Source organism: Phalaenopsis equestris, unplaced genomic scaffold (assembly GCF_001263595.1).
Source record: "Phalaenopsis equestris unplaced genomic scaffold, ASM126359v1 Scaffold000836, whole genome shotgun sequence".
Lineage (NCBI taxonomy): Eukaryota > Viridiplantae > Streptophyta > Magnoliopsida > Asparagales > Orchidaceae > Phalaenopsis > Phalaenopsis equestris.
This window is the reverse complement of record NW_018165276.1, coordinates 167819-189079: the sequence shown is the minus strand read 5'-3', so window position 1 is coordinate 189079 and position 21261 is coordinate 167819. Positions and strand designations below refer to the sequence as shown.

At 34.6% G+C, this 21261-nt stretch overlaps 1 protein-coding gene across 6 annotated transcripts in view; it reads left to right on the top strand.

Moving 5' to 3' along the window:
• The window catches only part of LOC110031514 (putative methyltransferase NSUN6), a 108303-nt gene that overhangs the window by 47059 nt on the left and 39983 nt on the right, over positions 1-21261 (top strand). For 5 of the 6 annotated variants that reach the window (XM_020734756.1, XM_020734755.1, XM_020734754.1 and 2 more), the window contains 2 exons: positions 13054-13277; positions 19402-19502. In XM_020734756.1, coding sequence (XP_020590415.1) covers positions 13054-13277; positions 19402-19502 — 325 coding nt within the window. The remainder of the gene's footprint in view (positions 1-13053; positions 13278-19401; positions 19503-21261) is intronic. The other variant, XR_002294743.1, reaches the window with a different exon arrangement.

Here is a 21261-nt window from a genome sequence, read left to right as displayed (position 1 = left end):
ACTTGCTGGAAATTATGTTTATGAGCTGAAAAATGCATTTGGAGCTCATATATTGCTTCTCTTGCTGTCTTTTGATAAAGTACTTGCTGGAAATTATGTTTATGAGCTGAAAAATGTATTTGGAGCTCATATATTGCTTCTCTTGCTGTTTTTTGATAAAATACATGTAGGAAATTACTTTTAAAAAGTTGGAAAATTATGTTTGGGGCTCACATTTTGCTTTTATTGTTGCCCCTTCATGGAAAATATGCTAGAAATTACTTTAAAAGTTGGAAAATTATGTTTGGGGCTCACATTTTGCTTTTCTTGTTCTCTCTTGATGAAAAATATGTTGAAAATTACTTTTAAAATTTGGAAAATTATGCTTGGGGCTCACATCTTGCTTTTCTTGTTCCCCCTTGATGGAAAATATGCTGGAAATTACTTTTAAAAGTTGGAAAATTATGCTTGGGGCTAACATCTTGCTTTTCTTGTAGCCCCTTGATGGAAAATATGCTGGAAATTACTTTTAAAAGTTGAAAAATTATGTTTAGAGCTCACATCTTGCTTTTTTTGTTGCCCCTTTGATGGAATATATGTTGGAAATAATTTTTAAGAGTTGAAAATTATGTTTGGGACTCGGTTGGCCATGTTCTTGGATCACGCAAGAAGTTTTTTCTCGTGTGGTTCGAGCTTAACTAACTGATAATAAGGTATTTAATAAGAATGTTACGCATATATTTTAAGTATATATATACTTAAAATATATGCGTAACATTCTTATTAAATACCTTATTATCAGTTAGTTAAGCTCGAACCACACGAGAAAAAACTTCTTGCGTGATCCGTATAGAATAAGAGCTCCGCATCGACTCCCTTCCGCTCGAACATGCAAACTCTAGTCGTCCACTCTTCCTCCTTATCTGTGCAATGCTTCTTCCTCTTCTCTTCTTGGATGGTGAGCTAGAGCACATGGTATTATCCTTCGCCTCCGCTCAAAGAAACTCTCCTTCGGCTTTGATTGCTCAGGTTCGAGCATCTGCACTCGCATCCTCCTCCCCTTCTCTTGGATTATGCACGAGAGCTCTGGTCGAAGTTGCGTCTCAACCCAATAGCGTAGCCACTACTCAACTCTCAAGTTATCCTTTTCTCTCCTTTGTTATCCCTCCCACACTATAATTTACACACAAAAACACCATTTCTTGTTTCTGATTCTCTTGCTTCACCTTTCCCCTCTTTGGCTTCCCGCTCATCATTTTGGTTCTCACAGTTCTTCGATTCTTCTCACGATAAATGAAGCGCAACGCTGCAATTATCCCAACTTACAAATATTTCGTCCTCGAAATTTATAAATAGATTTTAAGTCGTTTCTTATTATTCAGATCAATATTAGATATCCATGAAATTATGGGTCATTCATTAAGATGAAAGTAATTACTCTGAAAGTAAATATTCGACACAAAGCGACTCAGCTATACTTCGAATAATAATACTGATACAAGAAAATATACTAAGAGAATATCGATCTTTTTGAAAAAATAGACATATATATATATATATATATATATCTTAAATTGATGACAAGGATTCATAATGTTGGCATTTTCTCAATTTGGGAACCCATGGTGTCTTCTCCAGATGCTTGCTTCCTGGGAAAATTCAAGCAATTTTCTTTCTTCAGTAATTGTTCTAATAAAATTTGGTTGTTTTGGCGGACGCACATCACTGTTAATGTTGTTGCTGATGATAAACAATTTGTGCATGTCCATTTCGTCTTGGATGATTTCTCGGGTTGGCTGACATTTGTTTATGTTGGGTGTTCTACTTCTGCCAGATATGATCTTTGGCATAAAATATCTTAGTATGAGAGCGCTTATCCAAGATAATTGGATGGTTGGCGGGGATTTTAATATATGATTATGCATGATTCTGAGAGAAATTGGGAGGAAGGAGAGTGGATCCGGCTTTGATTGATAAATTCAACGGGGCTATGGAGATTGCTGCTCTTTTTGATTTGGGATTTGTTGGTTCCAAATTCACTTGGAAAAGGGGGAAACTCTTTGAACATCTTGATAGGTGTTTTGCTAATCAGCCTTGATTTTTTTCTTATGGCTTTTCTCAAGTTCAGCACCTTAGTAGCTCTGGGTCGGACCATAATCCTCTACTTCTTTCATTTGATTTTTTCAAAAAGGTTTCTAGATATCACTTCAAATATTTGAATTTGTGGGCAAGACACGTTGATTTTGAGAGACTTATTGCAACTAATTGGAGATGTGATGAGGTGGGCAGCGCTTGGTTCATTCTTTGGAAGTTACCAAAAAAAGTGGCTTCTGTCTTGAGAACATGGAATTGGGAAGTTTTTGGTGTTGTCCATGCTAGGTTTACATAGGTTGAACAAAGGGTCAACATGTTACAAGTTCTTGATGAATCTTCTGTTGATCTTGTTCCTCATCTTAAGGAAGCTCATAAAGAGTTGCTGAAGGCTTCTCTGTGGGAGGAAGAGTTACTGCAACAAAAAGCTGGGAGATACACTTTACTCAAGGTGATAGAAATACAAAGTATTTCCATGCTTGCATTAAACAACGTAGGGCTCTTAACACCATTGTTAGAATTAAGAGTGCTGATGGTAATTGGATTACTGGGGATGAGGAGTTAGGTGAGAGTGCTATTCTTTATTTCTCCGAGTTGTTTGAAGCTCGTGAGACCTCGGGCATTATTGAGGCACATCTTTTTAATGATGTCAGACGGTTCACGGAGGAACTAGATCTTTGTGGCATTTATACGGGTGAGAAAATTTATTCCGTCCTCTCGGAAATTAACTGTAATAAAGCCCCTGGTCCGAATGGCTTTACCGCGGATTTTTATATTAAATGTTGAAGTATTGTTAAGTGAGAAGTTGTAGAAGTCATTCAAAGTTTTTTTAGGGGCGAGGCCCCTGGAAATTATTTTTCTGCCGCCACTCTTGTCTTCATCCCTAAATCTACTCAAAAAACTACTTGGGAGCATTTTAGACCTATATCTCTTATATCTATTTTATCGAAAGTTATTAGTAAACTTTTGGTTAAAAAAATTCATCCTCATCTTCATCATTTAATATCTCTGAATCAATCTGTTTTTATCCAATGTCGGGGGATTACTGATAATATTATGCTGGCTCAAGAACTCATCTATGATATTTATAAGAGATGTAGAGGTGGCAACTTGGTTACTAAATTGGATATCCGTAAAGCATATGACTCTATTAGCTGGGATTTTCTTCTTGCTGTTCTTAAAGTTGGAGGCTTTTCTACTGATTTTTGCAAGCTTATCCACACCTGGCTTCATTGTAATAAATATAACATTCTCATTAACGGTAATTCACATGGTTTTTTTAGTGTTGGGCGTGGAATTAAGCTGGTGACCCCTTATTTCATACTATTTTTATCCTGATCTTTGATTACTTCTCTCGGTTGATTAATGATATCTATAGCAAAGTTTCTGCTTTGCACTACATCCATAAATCTAAGGTTTAGGTTTCCCATTTTGGCTTATGCTGATGATGTTATTTTGTTCTCTGATGCCAGCAAACACGCAACCAAGAAAATATAACAATTAATGGAGGGTCTGTCTCTGGTCTTCATTTTAGTGCAAATAAATGTCATTTGTATATGGGTAGCATAGTTAGTCATGGAAATGCTAATTGGGTTGCTAACTGACTGATTTTTCTCTAAATGCTCTTCTGCTTAAATATCTGAGGGTCAATTTAATCAAGGGAAGGAGAAGGCAAATTCAACTTGATGAGGTTGTGGAGAAGGTCAAGAAACAGATCCTGGATCAGAAAAATAATTTCTTATCTTTTGAGGGTCGTATTACTGTGCTTAAGAGTTGTACCTATAGTCCCCAGAAGTGAGACTAGAGCCATTTTGATGGCTGTTACTATTGCTTTATCGCTTAATTGGAAATTCCTTATTATTGTGACTGATTCTCATATTATGTTTGACATACTTAATTGTGGAGCTGAAGTGCCGTGGGATATCCAGTATTACATTAAGAGAATTAAACTCATCTCTTCCCATCTATCTGTTATTTGGAGGTTCATACATCGTGAGAGAAATAGGTCGGTCGATTGGCTCGCGATATTTGACATTGATAGTAACAAAATTCTGGTGGGCAGGGTGCCATCCACCTTTTTGAATATTTTGGTTGTGGGGGATAAACTCGATGCACCATACTTTCATGGCTAATGGTTTGGTGAGCATGCTGTTTAGACTCTCCCCTTTTACTACTATTATGCTATTTTTCTCATCTATTATTAAAATTATTGTTGTTGGTTTAATCTTTCAATTTGTTTTATTTTATGTTATTTGGTTTTATCTGGGCAATTTTATGGTTGTCTGGGGATTACTATATTTGTCGTTTGTGCTTTTTGGATGTTCCGGGTTTGACTGTCTGCTTTGGCCTGATACCTTCTGGCCTCTGTTTGGTTTTCTCTTACTCGCTTTTTGAATTCATGCATTCACTGCATGCTTCATCGTTGGCTTCCTTGCTGGCTTTCGGTTAACTGGACACCTGTATGCTGGGCTGCTTGGATATAGTTTTAATTGGAAACTTAAGTTTTAAAATATACTAGTACCACCTGTTTTCTCTTGCTCTGGATCGGGGGATCTCGACGATCGGAAAATTGCTGATGTCTGGACTTGGATTCACATGTCTTAGCTATTTATTTAGCTTATTGGACTGCAGATGTGCATGTTTATTTGGCCATGTTTATACGACTCACACAGTCTCTTTATTAGATACACACACACTTGGTATACTTTATTTTTGGGGTTTCCTCTTTATCGGTATACTTGTATGGTATTTGGTTTTATTTTTCTTCTTGGTGTCGAGTTGTAATGATATAAATATACAACAAGTATACCTACACCACCAAATATATATATACACCACACTCTTCAAACTTCATCACCATCCACAGTAGTAGGTTCGTTGGACTCACTATGAGTGAGGGAATATACTCGAGGTCTTATAGGTTGACTTGATTGACCTTGGGTCAAAGCTAAAGCTATAGATTTTATCTTTTTCTTCCCACCTTTAGTCTTCTATGAAGGAGTTTCACCTGATTTCTAATCCTTAGTGCTCTTTTGGCAAAGATATGGGCAATATCTTGCTATATGACTTTGTTGATGACACCAATAGCAAGTGTTAGAACCCATCGAAAATTCCCCTTCATGTTATCTTCCACATTTGACACAAGTGACTAATGTATCCTGGGTCGTACCTTTGCTAACTCCACTCGAATTATTCTAGGTCTTCATCTCATTTGATCACTTCGATTGATCCACATGTTCTTGTGCATCTCTTTATTCTTCTGAGTAAGCTGATAGTCAATCTCCACTCTTCTACTCGTTTCAATAATACCAAATATTCATCGATCCCTAAAGGTACCAACTACTGTTAGTTCAAGTCCTTTAATCTCGAAAGAAATCTGCAGCACTTTTCTTCTGCAGTAGCGATCATGTGGCACATTCTTTGATAGTGTAGTGAGGTCCACTCATATTGCATGACTGTTTTTCTCTCCTTGCCTCAACTTGATGAACTTATCATGCATTTTTCTTCAAATGGGTAAGGGTACAAACCATTCTCTGGATAGCTCGATGAATTCCCCCTACTGATTATGATATTAAGTATGTCCCCTAGCTTGTTCCGACGCTACCTACACCACCATCATTCGTCTTCTCTATCTGGCACAAACGTTGCCAACGATACTCTTCTTTCATTCGGACAAGCTAAGCTAGCTAGTATATTCTCTATTCTTATTAGCTAGTTCTCCTTTTCAATCGGGTTTTCAGTACGTAGATCTTGAAATATCTTCAAGTACTTATCCAGAGCGACTGTATTCTGATAGGCTGCGATCTGGACACCTAAATCAACTGCCACCACTGCCATCATTTGGGTGAGGGCATTCGTATTCATTTTATAAGTTTTTTGTCTCCTTTTTCTATCAGATTTTCTTCTTATTTGATTTTGGGTGTATCTCTATGTCTGACTGAATATTAATTATGACTTTCAATTAACTTTACTTTTATTAACAATTATTCAAAATTTCTTATAATTATCTTATTGGTTCTTTCATCAAGATTTCACTAATTAATCTGAAACCTTATCTCTGATACCACTTTTGTCACGACTTAGATCGGGACTTGGAATTAACCATGATGGGAGCAGATGGTCGGACGTTGGGAACTAAATTTTTTATATTCATCTAGAATTTAATAAATGAAAGAGTCACTAATCAAATTAAATTATAGCAATATATTTAAACTTACATCGTTACTAGTTATTCGCGTCTTCTATGCACATTATTTTTTCTAATGTTCATCGTCAATCGCTTAATTAACCTGAAAAGTTAGTTTAAAATAACAACAAATTGTAATAAACTTGGGCAGTCATATTAAATCTTTTAATTATTACTTTAATTAGCTATTAAATTTACATTAATTAAGCATTAAATTTTCATTATTTTTCTTTTTATTGAATTATATGCCACTGTTAATTGGATCAACACATGTCTCTCATCCATGAGTCCCACTTTCCACTTACCTACTAGCTTAAGATCATCAACAATCTTTCTGATAACATCTATAGGAGGGTGTCCCCACTGAGATTTTTCAATAAGAGCAAACTTGAATATTTCCGTTAGGGTAAAAATTTCTGATTTAGAGAAAAAGATTGTTGTTTATTCACCTTTCCTACTTCTCTTCTTAACAAAAGGGCAATCATCTGTTCCCTCGTGACATTTCGTATAGCTTGAAGGAAATACCACCGCGGACTCCACCTGAGCGTTACCCAACATGTGGGAAATGAGACTTTGTTCTGCTCAACCAAAGAAGAAGGAAGCGTCATCGGAGCAAGGAGAGCTGTCGGCGTTAAGCTACAACGAGGTTGCTGGCAGAAAGAGTCGGCAGAGAGAGGAGCTATCGGGCGCAGTCTGAGCAAGGAGCTGTCAGAAACCTAACTATCAGAGAGAGACAACGACTAGAGACGAGAGACGACGACGTGAGATTCGACGATGTGACTCTGACGAAATCAGACAAAAGCAGTGACGAGAGACGGGGACTTTGGGTGCAGTCGTAGCAGAAGAAAGCAGCGATGAGAGACGGTGGCGCTAACGCCGACGTAGACGCAGATGCTAAGAGACGGAGCAAGAGTCGAAGATGCGAGTTCCTCACCTTCGAGCGGTAGGATCAATTGCGACCGAAATTGCCAGAATTTTCTCTAATAAACAACTTAATATCGCAGACAAATCAATGAAGCTACTCAAGTGGTCTTCTGATTTTGAACCAAATCATGAAACTCCCACTATATTGGTATGGTTTAGTTTACCTGATCTCAAACTACATTTTTTTCACCATCAGGTTCTCTACTCTATTAGGGTCATTCTTGGGGATCCTTTGAACCTAGATCTGCCCACTTTCAACCTAACCAGACCCTCGGTGGCCATAAATACTTGTGGAAAGGGATATTACTTTACCTGATATTATTGAAGTCTGGCTGGGCACAACCCATATTGGTTATTGACAACAAATCGTCATAGAGCACACCCCCATATTGTACCCACTGTAAGATGTTTGGTCATGTCCTTAATAAATGCCACAAGTTTCATCCAAATTTGAATAAGGATGGGTCTAAACCCACTGCTCTAGACATTTTAGTTCCACCTGGGGAGAATACTACCAGACAGGAGGTGCCTGTTGCCTTTGAGAATCCCCCATGACACTGCTGTTACTGTTATTGCGAGTGATGTGATGCTGGCACCTTCAAACCCCATAGAAAGTGATACTGATTGACTATTACCTACAGATGGTAGTGTTCATACTGATAATCAGGAGAGCTTCGTAGTTCCACTTCTTCAGGAAGTATCCGGTGTAGAGGCAACTCATACTTCACATATACTAGAATATATTGTGGGTATTACGGTTGGTATTTCTTCTGCTTTAGCTCTACCACCCCATCAGACTGATTCTTCGGAAGAGGAATGTCAGGTCTATTACAGGAGGAAGAAGAAGAATGGAGATTGACTCCAATTCGGGAACATATTGGATGATACATTGGTTACTACCGACAATGACAATCTTCTTACCTGCTTATTAGCTTGCTCTTTCTCTAGAACTAGCGGCAGAGGCAGACCAAATTGGGTCGCTCTCTAGCCACCTGATATTATGTATTTCAACACTATTAGACTTTTTATTATTAGACTTTTATTTAAGTATCTAATGTATTTTTTGTTTTTTCTTCTAGTTTTGGAACTATTTATGATTTTTGTGTGGACAGGGTGGCATGCTTGGGCTCTCCCACATATTGTATCTGTAAGCTTTTAAATATATATATATATATATAAATATATATATATATGTATAACATTCTTATTAAATATCTTATCATCGCTCGGCCGAGCCCAAACCACGCGAGAAGAAACTTTTTGCAACATCTGTCTTGCACAAGAGCTCAGCTTTGACTCTCTCTCGCATGAACGCACGAACTCCACACGTCTAGTTATTGTCTTCCGCACGATGCTTCTTTCTCGTCTTCTTAGATGGTGGGCACGAGAGATTCTACTTTGCCTCCGCATAAAGCTTCTCTCCTTATGCTCGACTGCTCGGGATTGGGCATTTGCACTCGCATTCTCCTTCTCTGCTCTCAGATTGCACGCACAAGAGCTCTGGTCGAAGTCATGACTCAACTTAGTATTGTGCCCGCTGTTCGACTCTCAGGTAAGCCTTTTCTCTCCTTTTTGTACTTCCCACACGATAATTTATACATGAAAATACCATTCTGTGTTCCGGACCCTCTCGCTTGACTTATCACCCTCTTTGGCTTCCCGACTCCTCATTTCGATTCTCACGGTTCTTTGATTTTTCTCTCGATAAATGAAACAGAACTGTACAGTGATGCTGCTTGATCTTAGTCAATCCATAACTGCTCTAATTTTGGTAGGATTAATATAAACTTTTGTTCTAGTGATAGTGTTAAAAAAAAAAACTCTCTTATAGCTAACTCTCTCGTTTAAATTATTCTCCTAAAGAATTTTAATGTTGCTATGAGATGTTGAGCATGCTCTTCTTCACTTTTCAAATAGATCAAGATATCATCAATAAATACAATAACAATGCTTCTAAATAAGATTTACAAACTAGTTATGTAAACTTTGAGTATGCTCTTATTGTTAGCATTAATGTTTTAGTTATGAAAACATTGACTAAAGAGTGTATCAACTAGACAACAATTGCTATATATTATAGAAATTTAAAAATTCATGCATTAGATACATTTTTTTTAATATTAATGAATACAATGCTAGGATGTTCTCTAATAGTTCAGCTCTTTGAGTTGTTAATGATAAGGGTGCGCTTGATCCTACGCAAATATCTTTGTTAGCTAAGATTTTCTTAAATTTGTCCTCTTGGATAAACATCCATCCCATGTCTATAAGATTCTTTTGGATGATTCAATCCACTCCTAATAAAGATCTTTAAGTCAGGTTGCATCAATTACATCCTTTAACTAAATAGATCAGGGTGCACAACAATCCAAAATGATGGAATTATATGATATTGATCGGGTTTTTCATCATTTGCGTAAAGTTATAGATGGTGAATTTCTGCAATCTAAAATCAAACTATTGTTATTATATGTTAAGTATTTAGTGCCTAATGACTAGCCTTAATCGATAGTTTTCTATAGTTGACAAGAATAATAAACTTAAAAATATAATATAAAGTCCTTACAAATTGAGATTGAATTTTTTGGGTTTTATTTTATCAGCAAATCTAATTTGTTCTTCAAAAATTTCTCTTGGGATAACACGAGTTCTCTTAGAAGCGACCAGCATGATTTTTTTGTAGCTTACAAATTTTTGGCAACCATGTTGGTGAATGCTTCTCTTTTAGGGTCCCTTTGGGGCGGCTTATTTGGTGCAGTGGCGTTTTGAAAACGCACCTGGCCTGTTTGGGTAAACTGCGTTTTGGCAGCTTATGCGTTTTCAAAATGCCGAAACCAGCATTTTCACAACACACCTATCTAGGTGCGGTTGCAACTTTCTGGCAGCGGCCTGACTTTTCCAAAAAAATAAAAATTTGTAATAGTCATCGCATCTAACTTATCAGCAGATTATTTTTAGGGCCCGTTTGGGGCAGCTTATAAGTGCGGCGGCGTTTTGAAAACACCGCCTATGTGTTTGTTTTGCATTATTTGAAAACTGCATTTAATTTTTTCTATTACACGCAGATCGCGGCGTTATACCCGCGATTCGCGTTTTCGTGTCTCGTCTTACGCGTCTACCCCTCTCTCACGAACTTTCGCTCTCTGGCTACTCCGCCGCTTACCGCCGGCCACCCTTCACTTTGCCGTCGTCCACCTCGACTCGCCGCCGGCCACCCTTCACCGTCGTCCACCTTGACTCTCCGTGGAGTTAGATTCGTCTCTTCCATCTTCAACTACCCTGATTTCTCGATCTCTACCTGTAATTGGCTTTCTCAGTGCAGAGAAAGGAGAAGGGGATCTATCCCCACCCTTTAACATTGCTAATTTCTCGATCTCTGTAAGGAGATGGAGACGGCATTGAATAAGATCGAGAGAGATCATCGGATGTACCGGGAATTAAAGCATCGAGATGCTCTTGAGCTTTATACGGAGGCGCTAGGGATGGCGAAGAACAAATCTCAAAAGATCGTGCTGCATAGCAACCGGGCTGTTTGCTATCTTAAACTCCGTGACTTCAAGAAGGTTTTCACAGTACCTCTTTTATTTTTTTTTTCTGGTTTTGTAGGTTATCTTGAGCTGTTAATGGGAAAAGCGGTTCGTTTTGAACCATTGTTTGGCTTAAATGTTGATTTTTTTTAAAAGAAAGGTAAGGAAAATTTCTGTTTTACATTCTTTAGCTTCAATGGCAGGAAGCTAACTACTGCAATAACATTTTGCAGTTATACATAGCAATTGAAGAATTGCAATTTACAAATCAAGTACCCTCTTTCATTCGATTTTTTAAATTCTCACACAAATATCAAAGTTCATGATAAAACCCAAACTCATTTTTTTTTTTTTTATCAAATTCTCAGTGGTACATGTAAATGTATCAGTTTGTGTGTTCAAAAAATCAGCTGAGGGCTAGTTTTGTAAATAACAATGTTTTGAAGGTTGTGTATGTAACTATCCCTAATATTTATTAGATGTGTTGGGTGCTTGAGATTCTTGGAGGAATTGATGGAATTTGAGAACATTCTCTGTTGTGTCTTAGAACTTTTCAAATACTGCATAATAGATGAGAGAAAAATGTGTTAAAGACTTCCATAATTTTTGTAGAATATTAGTGTAACATTGTTTCACCCCAGAGGAATTGGTGGAACTTTAGTACAAGATACCTATTTTGTGATTAAAAAAAAAGTGATGCTAATGGCGCTAACATAGGTCATTTCACTAGGCAGTTGTAGATGTAATGAATTTTACCACTGCATATTAGACAACATGAAAAAAAGTGTTTTTTTATTTATTTTTTTTGTTGATGAGTAGGGTAACTAAGGATGAGGAATTTCTTTTGAGCTCTTTCTTTTGTGAGAAAAACCTATCATCGTATTTAACATCACTTTATGCATTATTTGTTTCTATTATGATCAACTAATAGTGGAGATTGCACCCGCTAAGGCTAATCTAACCGCATCACTTTCTGCATTATTTGTTTATATTATGATTAACTAATAGTGGAGATTGCACCCTCTAAGGCTAATCTAACATCACTTTTTGCATTATTTGTTTCTATTATGATCAACTAATAGTGGAGATTGCACCCGCTAAGGCTAATCTAACCGCATCACTTTCTGCATTATTTGTTTATATTATGATTAACTAATAGTGGAGATTGCACCCTCTAAGGCTAATCTAACATCACTTTTTGCATTATTTGTTTCTATTATGATCAACTAATAGTGGAGATTGCACCCGCTAAGGCTAATCTAACCGCATCACTTTCTGCATTATTTGTTTATATTATGATTAACTAATAGTGGAGATTGCACCCTCTAAGGCTAATATTCAAATAAACTGTTTACAAAACACACTAACTAAACAGTTAAACAATTTATTCAGAACAGGGGCAAAATGATCAATTTTCCAGAATCAGCTGTTTTCCAGACGCACTAACCAAACAGCCAGACAGCTTATGTGAATCAGCTGGTCATCAACAGATTATCAGGATAAGCTGCTCATCAGCAGAAGCTGGATAAGCTGCAGCTGCCCCAAACAGACCCTTAATCAGCTTATCAACAGATTATTCAATAAGCTGCAGCTGCCCCAAACAGACCTTTAATCTTTAGATCATGATTGTACACAATAATGACAACAATAAAAGATAGAAATGATAAGCTAAATTTCTGTCATATATTTTAGTTACTCGAACTTAAGAGATAGCTCTACAAAATGAGAATCGGGGCATGATACTTGTGAAAGGTTTTACTAGAAAAAATAAGTCGTTCTAGTGCTTGATGCTTCATAAAAATCCTATCTATTATTGTACTCCAAAATAAGCTCACGCAAGCTCTCCAAGCTCATGCCTGCTAAAATTCCTTAGTTCTGCCATGGCTATTTTATCATTAAACTTTAAGCAAAGTGCTTTCTTCAGTTGTTTTTTCTTTTTTCTTTCTGAAAGCTCCATTCTCATAGGTATTTATCTGCAATTTATAATTTTATCAATTTAGCTGGTTTATGTTACTCTGACCTTACTTGCTATGAAATGGTGATATTTATGTTGTTTTGTTTTTTTTTTTTTTTTTTTGGAAAAGATATTTTTTTGCTGTTTTGTTCTCTCTTTATGCGATCTCTTGATGTTACTTCAAGCAAGTATTATCTTGCTGAACTTAAAAATTTTCTTTAAAAAAACGTTCTTTTATGGGCTTTTGCTTGTGCATTTATTTAATTTACAAAATTTTCAAAATTCCCCCCCTTTCTGTATAAAAGTGTTCAGTGTAGTTGATGGAATGCTTTAGTTGCTCCATTTTTAGCTTAGGAAGTTATATGTTTAGTTATGATTTTTTGGGTTATCAGGCCTTCTTTCATCCGGCAATAGAAATTATGGAAATGGAAGATACGCCAACAATGCTGAATTAAGAAGGCCCACGCAAACAATGAAAAATGGACCGGGAAGAAATCATTCTGTAGGTGGGAGGGCTGAGAATTCAAAAGGTTTTCTACCTAACAGTTTTGATCGTGTACTGCTCGATGCTCCATGTTCTGCCCTTGGCTTACGACCTCGTTTGTTTGCTGCCGATGTAATTCCTTATCTAAATATAATCTATTTTACAATTTACATGTTTTTTTTTTGTGAATTAACTTTATATTGTGGACCTTGGAAATTCAATTCCTGTTCTTATTGCCATCATATTCACACAAAGCTTTCAATAATTTGCACTCACTCTAGGATACTCTGAATTTCCATGATGACTTTCATAGTTATAAACTATCGAAATTGACAGATGAAATTATTTGGTGCTGAGAGCGAGCTTGTTTACAAAATGTAAAAAAAAAAGATATTTTTGCATTCTCTATTTTTGAAACCAAAATTTTAGTATTTAAAACTGATATGGTACATCATTTTCTACTACCAAGAACTATTAGAGAAAAAAGAAAAGTGTTCGTACAAGATCTAAATAAACAAGTAAAATTAATTTTATGAGTAAACTTCAAGATTTCAAGATTTGGGATGTTCATGAAGTAGCAGATTCTATGTGGAATAAAGTAACAAACATTATTAAACAAGCGACAAAAGTTGTATTTGGAGAATCAAAAAGAAATTTTCTATAAATAAAAATAGTTAGTGGTGGAATAATAATGTGCAAGAAAAGATAAAATATGAGAAGTTGTGTTATAAAAATTGGTTTAAATGTAAAAGCTTAGAGAACTGGAAAAAATATCAAACGACCCGCAGAGAGTTTATAAGTATAATCAGTGACGCTAAAAATTCTGCTTTTAGTGATATTTAAAATAGATCAGATACTAAGGAGGGAGAAAAATATAGGTATAAATTAGGCAAACAAAGAGAAAAGAAAAGTAAAAATTTAACTCAAGTTAAGTGTATTAAAGATGAAAAAAAAATGCTTTTCTTAGAAAAGATATTCAACATAGGTGGGTGAGTTATTTTGATAAACGTTTTGATGAAGTTTCTGAAAATACGATCGAACTTAGTGACCTTAATATCGTTAATAATAATAAAAAGTTCAATGTTTACCGTCACATTAGTTAAAAAGAAGTTGAGGGGACTTTAAAGAAAGCCAAGGGTGGAAAGTTTGTAGGACCTGATGATACCCCTATTGAAGTGTGGAAATATTTAAGTGATTTGGGAGTTTCTTGGCTTACTAATCTCTTTAATATTATTTTAAAAACTAAAAAAATGCTTGAGGAGTGGACGGAGACTATTTTGGTCTCCATTTTTAAGAATAAAGAGGATGCACAAGAGTGTGCAAGTTATAGAAGAATTAAGTTGATATGTCACACTTTAAAGTTATGGAAGAGGGTAGTTGAATATAGGTTAACACGTATTACAAAGATTTCTCATAACAAATTTAGATTTATGTCGGACAGGTCTACTATGGAAGTTATACATTTATTGAGAGGCTTGATGGAGAAGTTCAGAGATAATAAGGAGGATCAACATTTGATTTTTATTGATTTAGAAAAAAGCTAGCTTACAGGTTCCAAGAGAAAGGTTCCAAGAGATATCCTTTGGAGAGTTCTTAGAAAAGAAGTATTGATATGACTTATATTCAAATTATTAAATATATGTATACTAGAGCTGTTACTTATGTTCGAACTGAAGGAGGATTGACCAAATATATTTCTATTTCTGTTGGATTACATCTAGGATCGACTTTAAACCTATATCTTTTTGCTTTAATTATGGATGGTCTTACTAGACATTTACAGGAGGATGTACCTTGATGTATGCTTTTTGCCGATGATATCGATGATATCCTTCTCGTGGAAGAAAAAGCCCAGGAAAAAATTGAATTATGGAGATCTACATTGGAGTCTAAAGACCATCTACATTGGAGTCTACATTGGAGTCTAAAGACCTTCATTTGAGTAGAACTAAAACTGAATACATAGAATGTGATTTTAGTACTAGTAGTTCTAGTGACAGAAGTGTAACTTTGGGTGATCAATTTATTAAAAGGTGTGATCGTTTTAGATATTTCGGGTCTGTTGTTCAAAGTGATGGTGATATAGATAGGGATGTTAATAGTAGAATTCAAGTTGGTTGGTTGAAGTGGAGGAATGCTTCGAGCCTTTTGTGTGATAGAAAAGTACCGCTTAGACTGAAAGGAAAATTTTATAAGAGGGTGGTGAGACCTGCAATGCTCTATGGCGCTGAATGTTGGCCTTTAAAAGAGAAGCATAATACTAAGTTAAGTGTTGCCGAGATGAGAATGCTTAGGTGTATGAGTGGCTTTACACTTAGAGACAAAATGCGAAATAAATATATCCGTGATAAGGTTGGTGTAGCTCCAATAACAGACAAAATTATGGAGAGTCGTCTTAGATGGTTTTCTCAGATTAAACCTTGACAATCTAATGATCCAATTAGGAGAGTACTTAGGTTAAGAAAGGTGGAGGTATACCTTGAAAGACTTGGACATGCTGTATAAAATATGATCTTAATTTATTAGAATGGCTCTCAATATAACGCAATGGAGAAAAATGATTCATGCAGCGGATCTCACTTAGTGGGATAAATATTTGTTGTTGTTGTTGTTGTGTTTGTGCAACATACATATGACATGATAGCCCGTGAAATTAAATCTGCAGGAACGTAAACACAAAAGGCCTTTTTTGCATTTTCTTGCTTAATGTCCAGTCAAAATATAGATATTCAATTTTTTGCAATCCTGTAGTAAATAGAATTTAAAACCTCTTATTCATTAGCAAGTAAACACTCTTAGTACTCTCATCGAAATAATAAGACTCTAGAGAATCATGCCCATCACTATGTCAAGAAATTTGAGGGATGCAGGGCGTTGCTATAATAAGTGGATTAGGATTAATGGCGGTTTTTGAAGTGTGATGAAAATAGAGTTTAAATTATTGCTTATATACAAATGAAACAATGATTTTGCATGTTGTTGAAACAATTCTCCATATTTGAATTCTTGTAACACTCGATGACTGACCACCTTTCCTAGTCAAATTTAAGGCGTAACAATAGTGGGTATCATTTTAGTTATTGAAACTACTACCATCATCTATTTTGAAAATGTACTACTAGAATAGGGTAAGTGACATATTCATTTATGTAAACTACCCAAACTTATGATAACATTTCCTAACTAATAGCGATCAAGTAAATTTGCAAATCTCTAATGTATGGAAGCTTCTTTAAGTATTTTATTTTTTCATCTATAGAACCTCTACTAAACGTAAAAATTTTATCATATATATATGTATATATTGCACGATCATGCTTTATGATTTATATCAAAACATGTCATATTTGATTTAAAATATGATCCCTACTTAGACTTATTCATTACCTCTAATTTTATTTGAAGCAGCAAGCAGAGTAATACCTAGTATGCTGTAAAACTCAACAGAATAAACTCCTGAGACATTCATTGTGTTATTGGCTTTATCGGCTCTCTCTTATTTATAGAGAATTGAATTCATAATTTATTTTAATTAAATTTACCCGGAAATTTCTTTGTGTCGCATGCTCTGTTGATTCTATACTATATATAAAGGATTGAGCTGTAGTTAAACTCATCATTGTACCTTGAAAGTGTATTGAATCTGAGAATGTTCATTTTTAAATGATTTTTTTTTGTAAGATTCATTGAAGGTCGTATGTAAATAAAAATTAAAAAATAGTTTTGTAGGTTTCATAATTGAAAATTCAACTATAAATTACTTGACTAGAAAATATTCTTTTAATTGATATTGTGATAGTTCATCAAGAGTTGGAAGTATTGTCAACTCTAGCCTTATGTACCTGGATAATCGATCTTCTAAAGATGAGACTTGTTCTATAAGCAATACTACTTGCTTGAGAATATATATGTATATTGGCGAATATAATTTTTGAGCGAGAAGATTTGCACTTCAAAACTTTTTATTTTAAAAGGTGAACCCTCTTTGATTATAATGTGCAATGATCATGCTGCCTATCATATGGGCATTTGATTCATTTTTTTTTATCATTTAGGATCTTATCGACTTTGTTTAACTATAAAGGATTCGGTTTGTGATTTACATGTGATTTGAATTTTTCTAGAAATTAATCACATTATAGGCCTTTTCGATTCTATTGTTTGTTAACTTGAGGATTAGGCTATAGGTTGAAATTATTACGATCCGTGAGTGTCACTTAATTACATGAGGTTTTTTTAGGGTAATCATAGAGATATGCTTGACATAACATTATCTCTTTGTGAGCTTAGATGAATTTTAAATTTATAACCCCCAATAAATTGTTACTGAGTGTCTATGAATTTTGTTTTAAGCATAAGACAATATCTTTCACTTGAAGATTTGTTGATTTTATAATTTATTTAATTTTTTAGATTTTCATTGAGATTTAAGCCCAAAATGATTAACATTAGAATTTTAATGATAAGCCAATAAAGATCTTATCTAGTTAAGATTTTTTTTTTTTTTTTATACGTGATCAGTATCAGTGTATATCTAGTTAAGATTTTTTTTTTTTTTTTACGTGATCAGTATCAGTGTATTTGAATAATTTTATATTGTTAGTTTAAACCTTGTCGACTATTGCTTGTTTGCTGAGGATTGGGTATATAATTTCTATGTGATTTAAATTTATTTTAAATTTTATTATGTCTTAGACTTTGCCAACTCAATTTCAAATATAAAGAATAGTGTCTAGGGGTCAATGTTTGTGATTAGTTATGTAGGCATAACTTCGAATTTGTATGTTTTGGTATATGAATTTTCTTTGTGAGAGGCTTTGAAGACCATTTGTGAATGGAAGATAAAAATAATTTTGGAGGTTTACAACTCACCATAATTTTTTTTTATCAGAGGAGACTTACTTGATTAGTGCTGCATTAGTTCATCATAATATGGAAATCTTGTCTACTCCTGGAGACATGAAAGATTGGACTTCAAAAGATGGGAGCAAGATGATTTGCTCAAGAATGTGCGTGCATATTAATGAATTTTATTTTGAAAGAGAAAATATGCTATATATTTTGAATGTAAAAGTTAGAACCCCAGTCATTATCATTGTGATGATCATACCTATAGGAGTATTTGAATAACTTCATTATATTACTGTGGGCTTTATCGACTACGCTTGTTTTCTTGTCTACTCCTTGCATGGTCAAATGGTCCTCACACACTCGGGTGCACGGTGAGTATTGGCCTGTGCAAGGGATCGCTCTATGAAAGATTTCTTTTGAATTGATCACTCAACAACTAAAATCTTTAATCAATTGTTTATATACATACTTGGATATACTATTTTTTTTAAAATTTTTTTTAAAGAAAAATGTTATATCCAATATTTATTTACATGTTTGCAGTAATTAACAACTTCGACTTTCTAGACTTTTCTAAAAATCTAATTGTCTGTCTTATGAGTACTTTCTTCACTGTACATCTGGCTGAATCATATATGTTTATCAATTTTCTTTTCTAGTGTGGGTATGGTTCCTACACTTGCCTCTAATATTAATGTTCTGCCCCATTGCCAAACAGAAAAAGGTGTAAACATGAATACTAAATAGATAAGCATCATCATCATAATTTCATCAACCATTCATCTCGACTTATAGAAGATTATAAGAGTAGTTGTGGTTTTAGGATGTACACATCGAGATTTTAAAATGTAAGAGAGATTTTTAAACAACTACCATTGTGTAGATTCAAGTTCTTGATAAAAATATTATTCGAGAAGTGTCAAAATGGTCTGCTGACTCTTCGCAAAAGGGCCATTGTAGTCCCAAAATTTATACAGTTATCAAGTCAATTCCCAGACTATTTTAATATGGGAGTATTCTTTAGTGAGGACTAATTTATTCTCCATTAAAATAGTCCGAGAACTAATTTAACACTTATAAACTCTGGGATTAAATTGGTTCCATCTAAATAGTCATGGGACTATTTTGACACTTAACACAATTTTATTCATTTCTTTTTTCAAGTTCTTGATATGCTTGTGTTTTGTACTTATATACATCTAAAAAGTAGCAAGGAAAGAATGAAAAATTGTAAGATGGGCAGTATTGCACACACTTATCTAGAGTGATGATATGATGTGTTTAAAAAGCAGAATGAAGCCATCCTTTAAAACACTAGCGATACATGGGTTTCGTGCTCATATTTATGCATTTATGTTCTCTGGTCTAACTGAACACTAGTAATCATCTCTTTTGTTTCATGTAGGAGACGATAGAGTCCCTGCAAACTCACGCCAAGTATCAAAGAAGAATGTTTGATCAGGCTGTTCAATTAGTTCGTTCCGGAGGAGTCATTGTATATTCCACGTAAGTACTGGTTGGTTTTATTTTTGTAGGCCAGAGCCATGGACGTTATCTGAAATGTTTGATCTTTAGATGGGTTGCTAATTTATAAGTAGATGATTGACTTTGGCTAATGAGGAATTATTTGTTTTTTGGAAGTTTATTTATTTTTCTAATTTTTTTTTATCATATTGCTCCTGAATATTTATTCCAGAAATAATTTAGGACTAATCTTACTCTTCATTATTTTTTTCTTAGCCTGTATAGAATATACACTCCTACTTAGTTTACAAGCATCCCCCCAATTTGGGGGATTGAGAAGGTGATGATTTAGTCAATTTTATCTGTATATTTGCGGTCTATTTTTATTATTGAAAGTTTGATCACTATTAATTCTTATGTCATTACTCGGTTACAAGTTTTTTTGGTCGGTACTATGGTTGTTGAAAATAGGAGAAAAACTAGATAAAAGATATAAAACAATAAATTAAAAGTTTTTTTGTCCAACCATTGGGATATGGGGTTGTTGAATCCTTAACGAAAGAAATTATAATGCAAAAAAAAAAAAGAAAGAAGAAAAAAAGTTATAAAAGTTTGGGCTACAATTCGATATTTCAAAATTACATTTGATTTTAGCATAACCTTTCTTCCAAGACTTTTGGTCCTCTCTTCAAGCTGCCATTCAAAAAATCTAGTTCGTGTATAATAATTAGATGATTATTTTGATGAGATAAAAAAAAGGTTGGCAATGAGAAAATTCGCCTGTATTGGAGAAAAAAAAAATCTCAACAATGTTGTATATGCTTTGGTATTCATCATTCTGTTCATCATAACAAGCAAGAAGAAAAGAACCATACGCACCTTCTCAATTACAAGGAAAAACATGTTGATTTTTATTAGATACAACAACTACAACAACAATAACAACAACAAACCTTTATCTCATAAAGTGGTGTTGGCTATATGAATCCTTTTTCTCCATTGCATCATATTGAGTGTCATATTTTCATTTAAATCTAACATATTAAGATCATGTTTTATACAATATGCCCAATTTTTTAGGTCCAACTATGCTTTTCTTAATATAAGTGGAATCTAGAACATTTATTCTCCTAATAGGATCATAAGATCGTCAACGATTAATGTGACCAAATCATTTAAGACGACTCTCTCTAATGTTGTCTACCACTGCAGCAACACCAACCCTATCACATATATATTCATTTCACATTTTGTCTCTAAGTGTCAAGCCACTCATCCATCTAAGTATTCTCATCTCTATTCTCATCTCAACACTTAATTATTAGATAGCAAATCAATATTAGTTGTACATTTTATTTCTGACTTCGAAAGCTAGGAAGAGGAAATGCTAAGCTGGCAAATTCATTCAATAGAGAGTTAATTCAAAGTTCTGTGCAATTAAGTACATGTGTGCTTTCCATGACCATGGAAGGTAGCAATGGGTACTAGATCTAAAGTGTCTCCTACACTACATCAATTAATAAATTCGAAGGTGGAACAAACAAAAATAACTATTTAAATGAAAAAAACAACTAAAACTCAAAATAGGAGTTTGCATTCATTAATATGGTTCACAACAAAATTGGCCATCTGGAAACACATAAAAATTCAGCAACCAGTTTAAAACATGATTGCATGTCATTATTTAAGTTGCCCTCAACAAATAAAAATTCAACCTCTTCTGAGTCACACAAGGTCCTCATTTTCTTGATGTAAATTCATCCTAGACACACACACACACACACACACATATATATACATA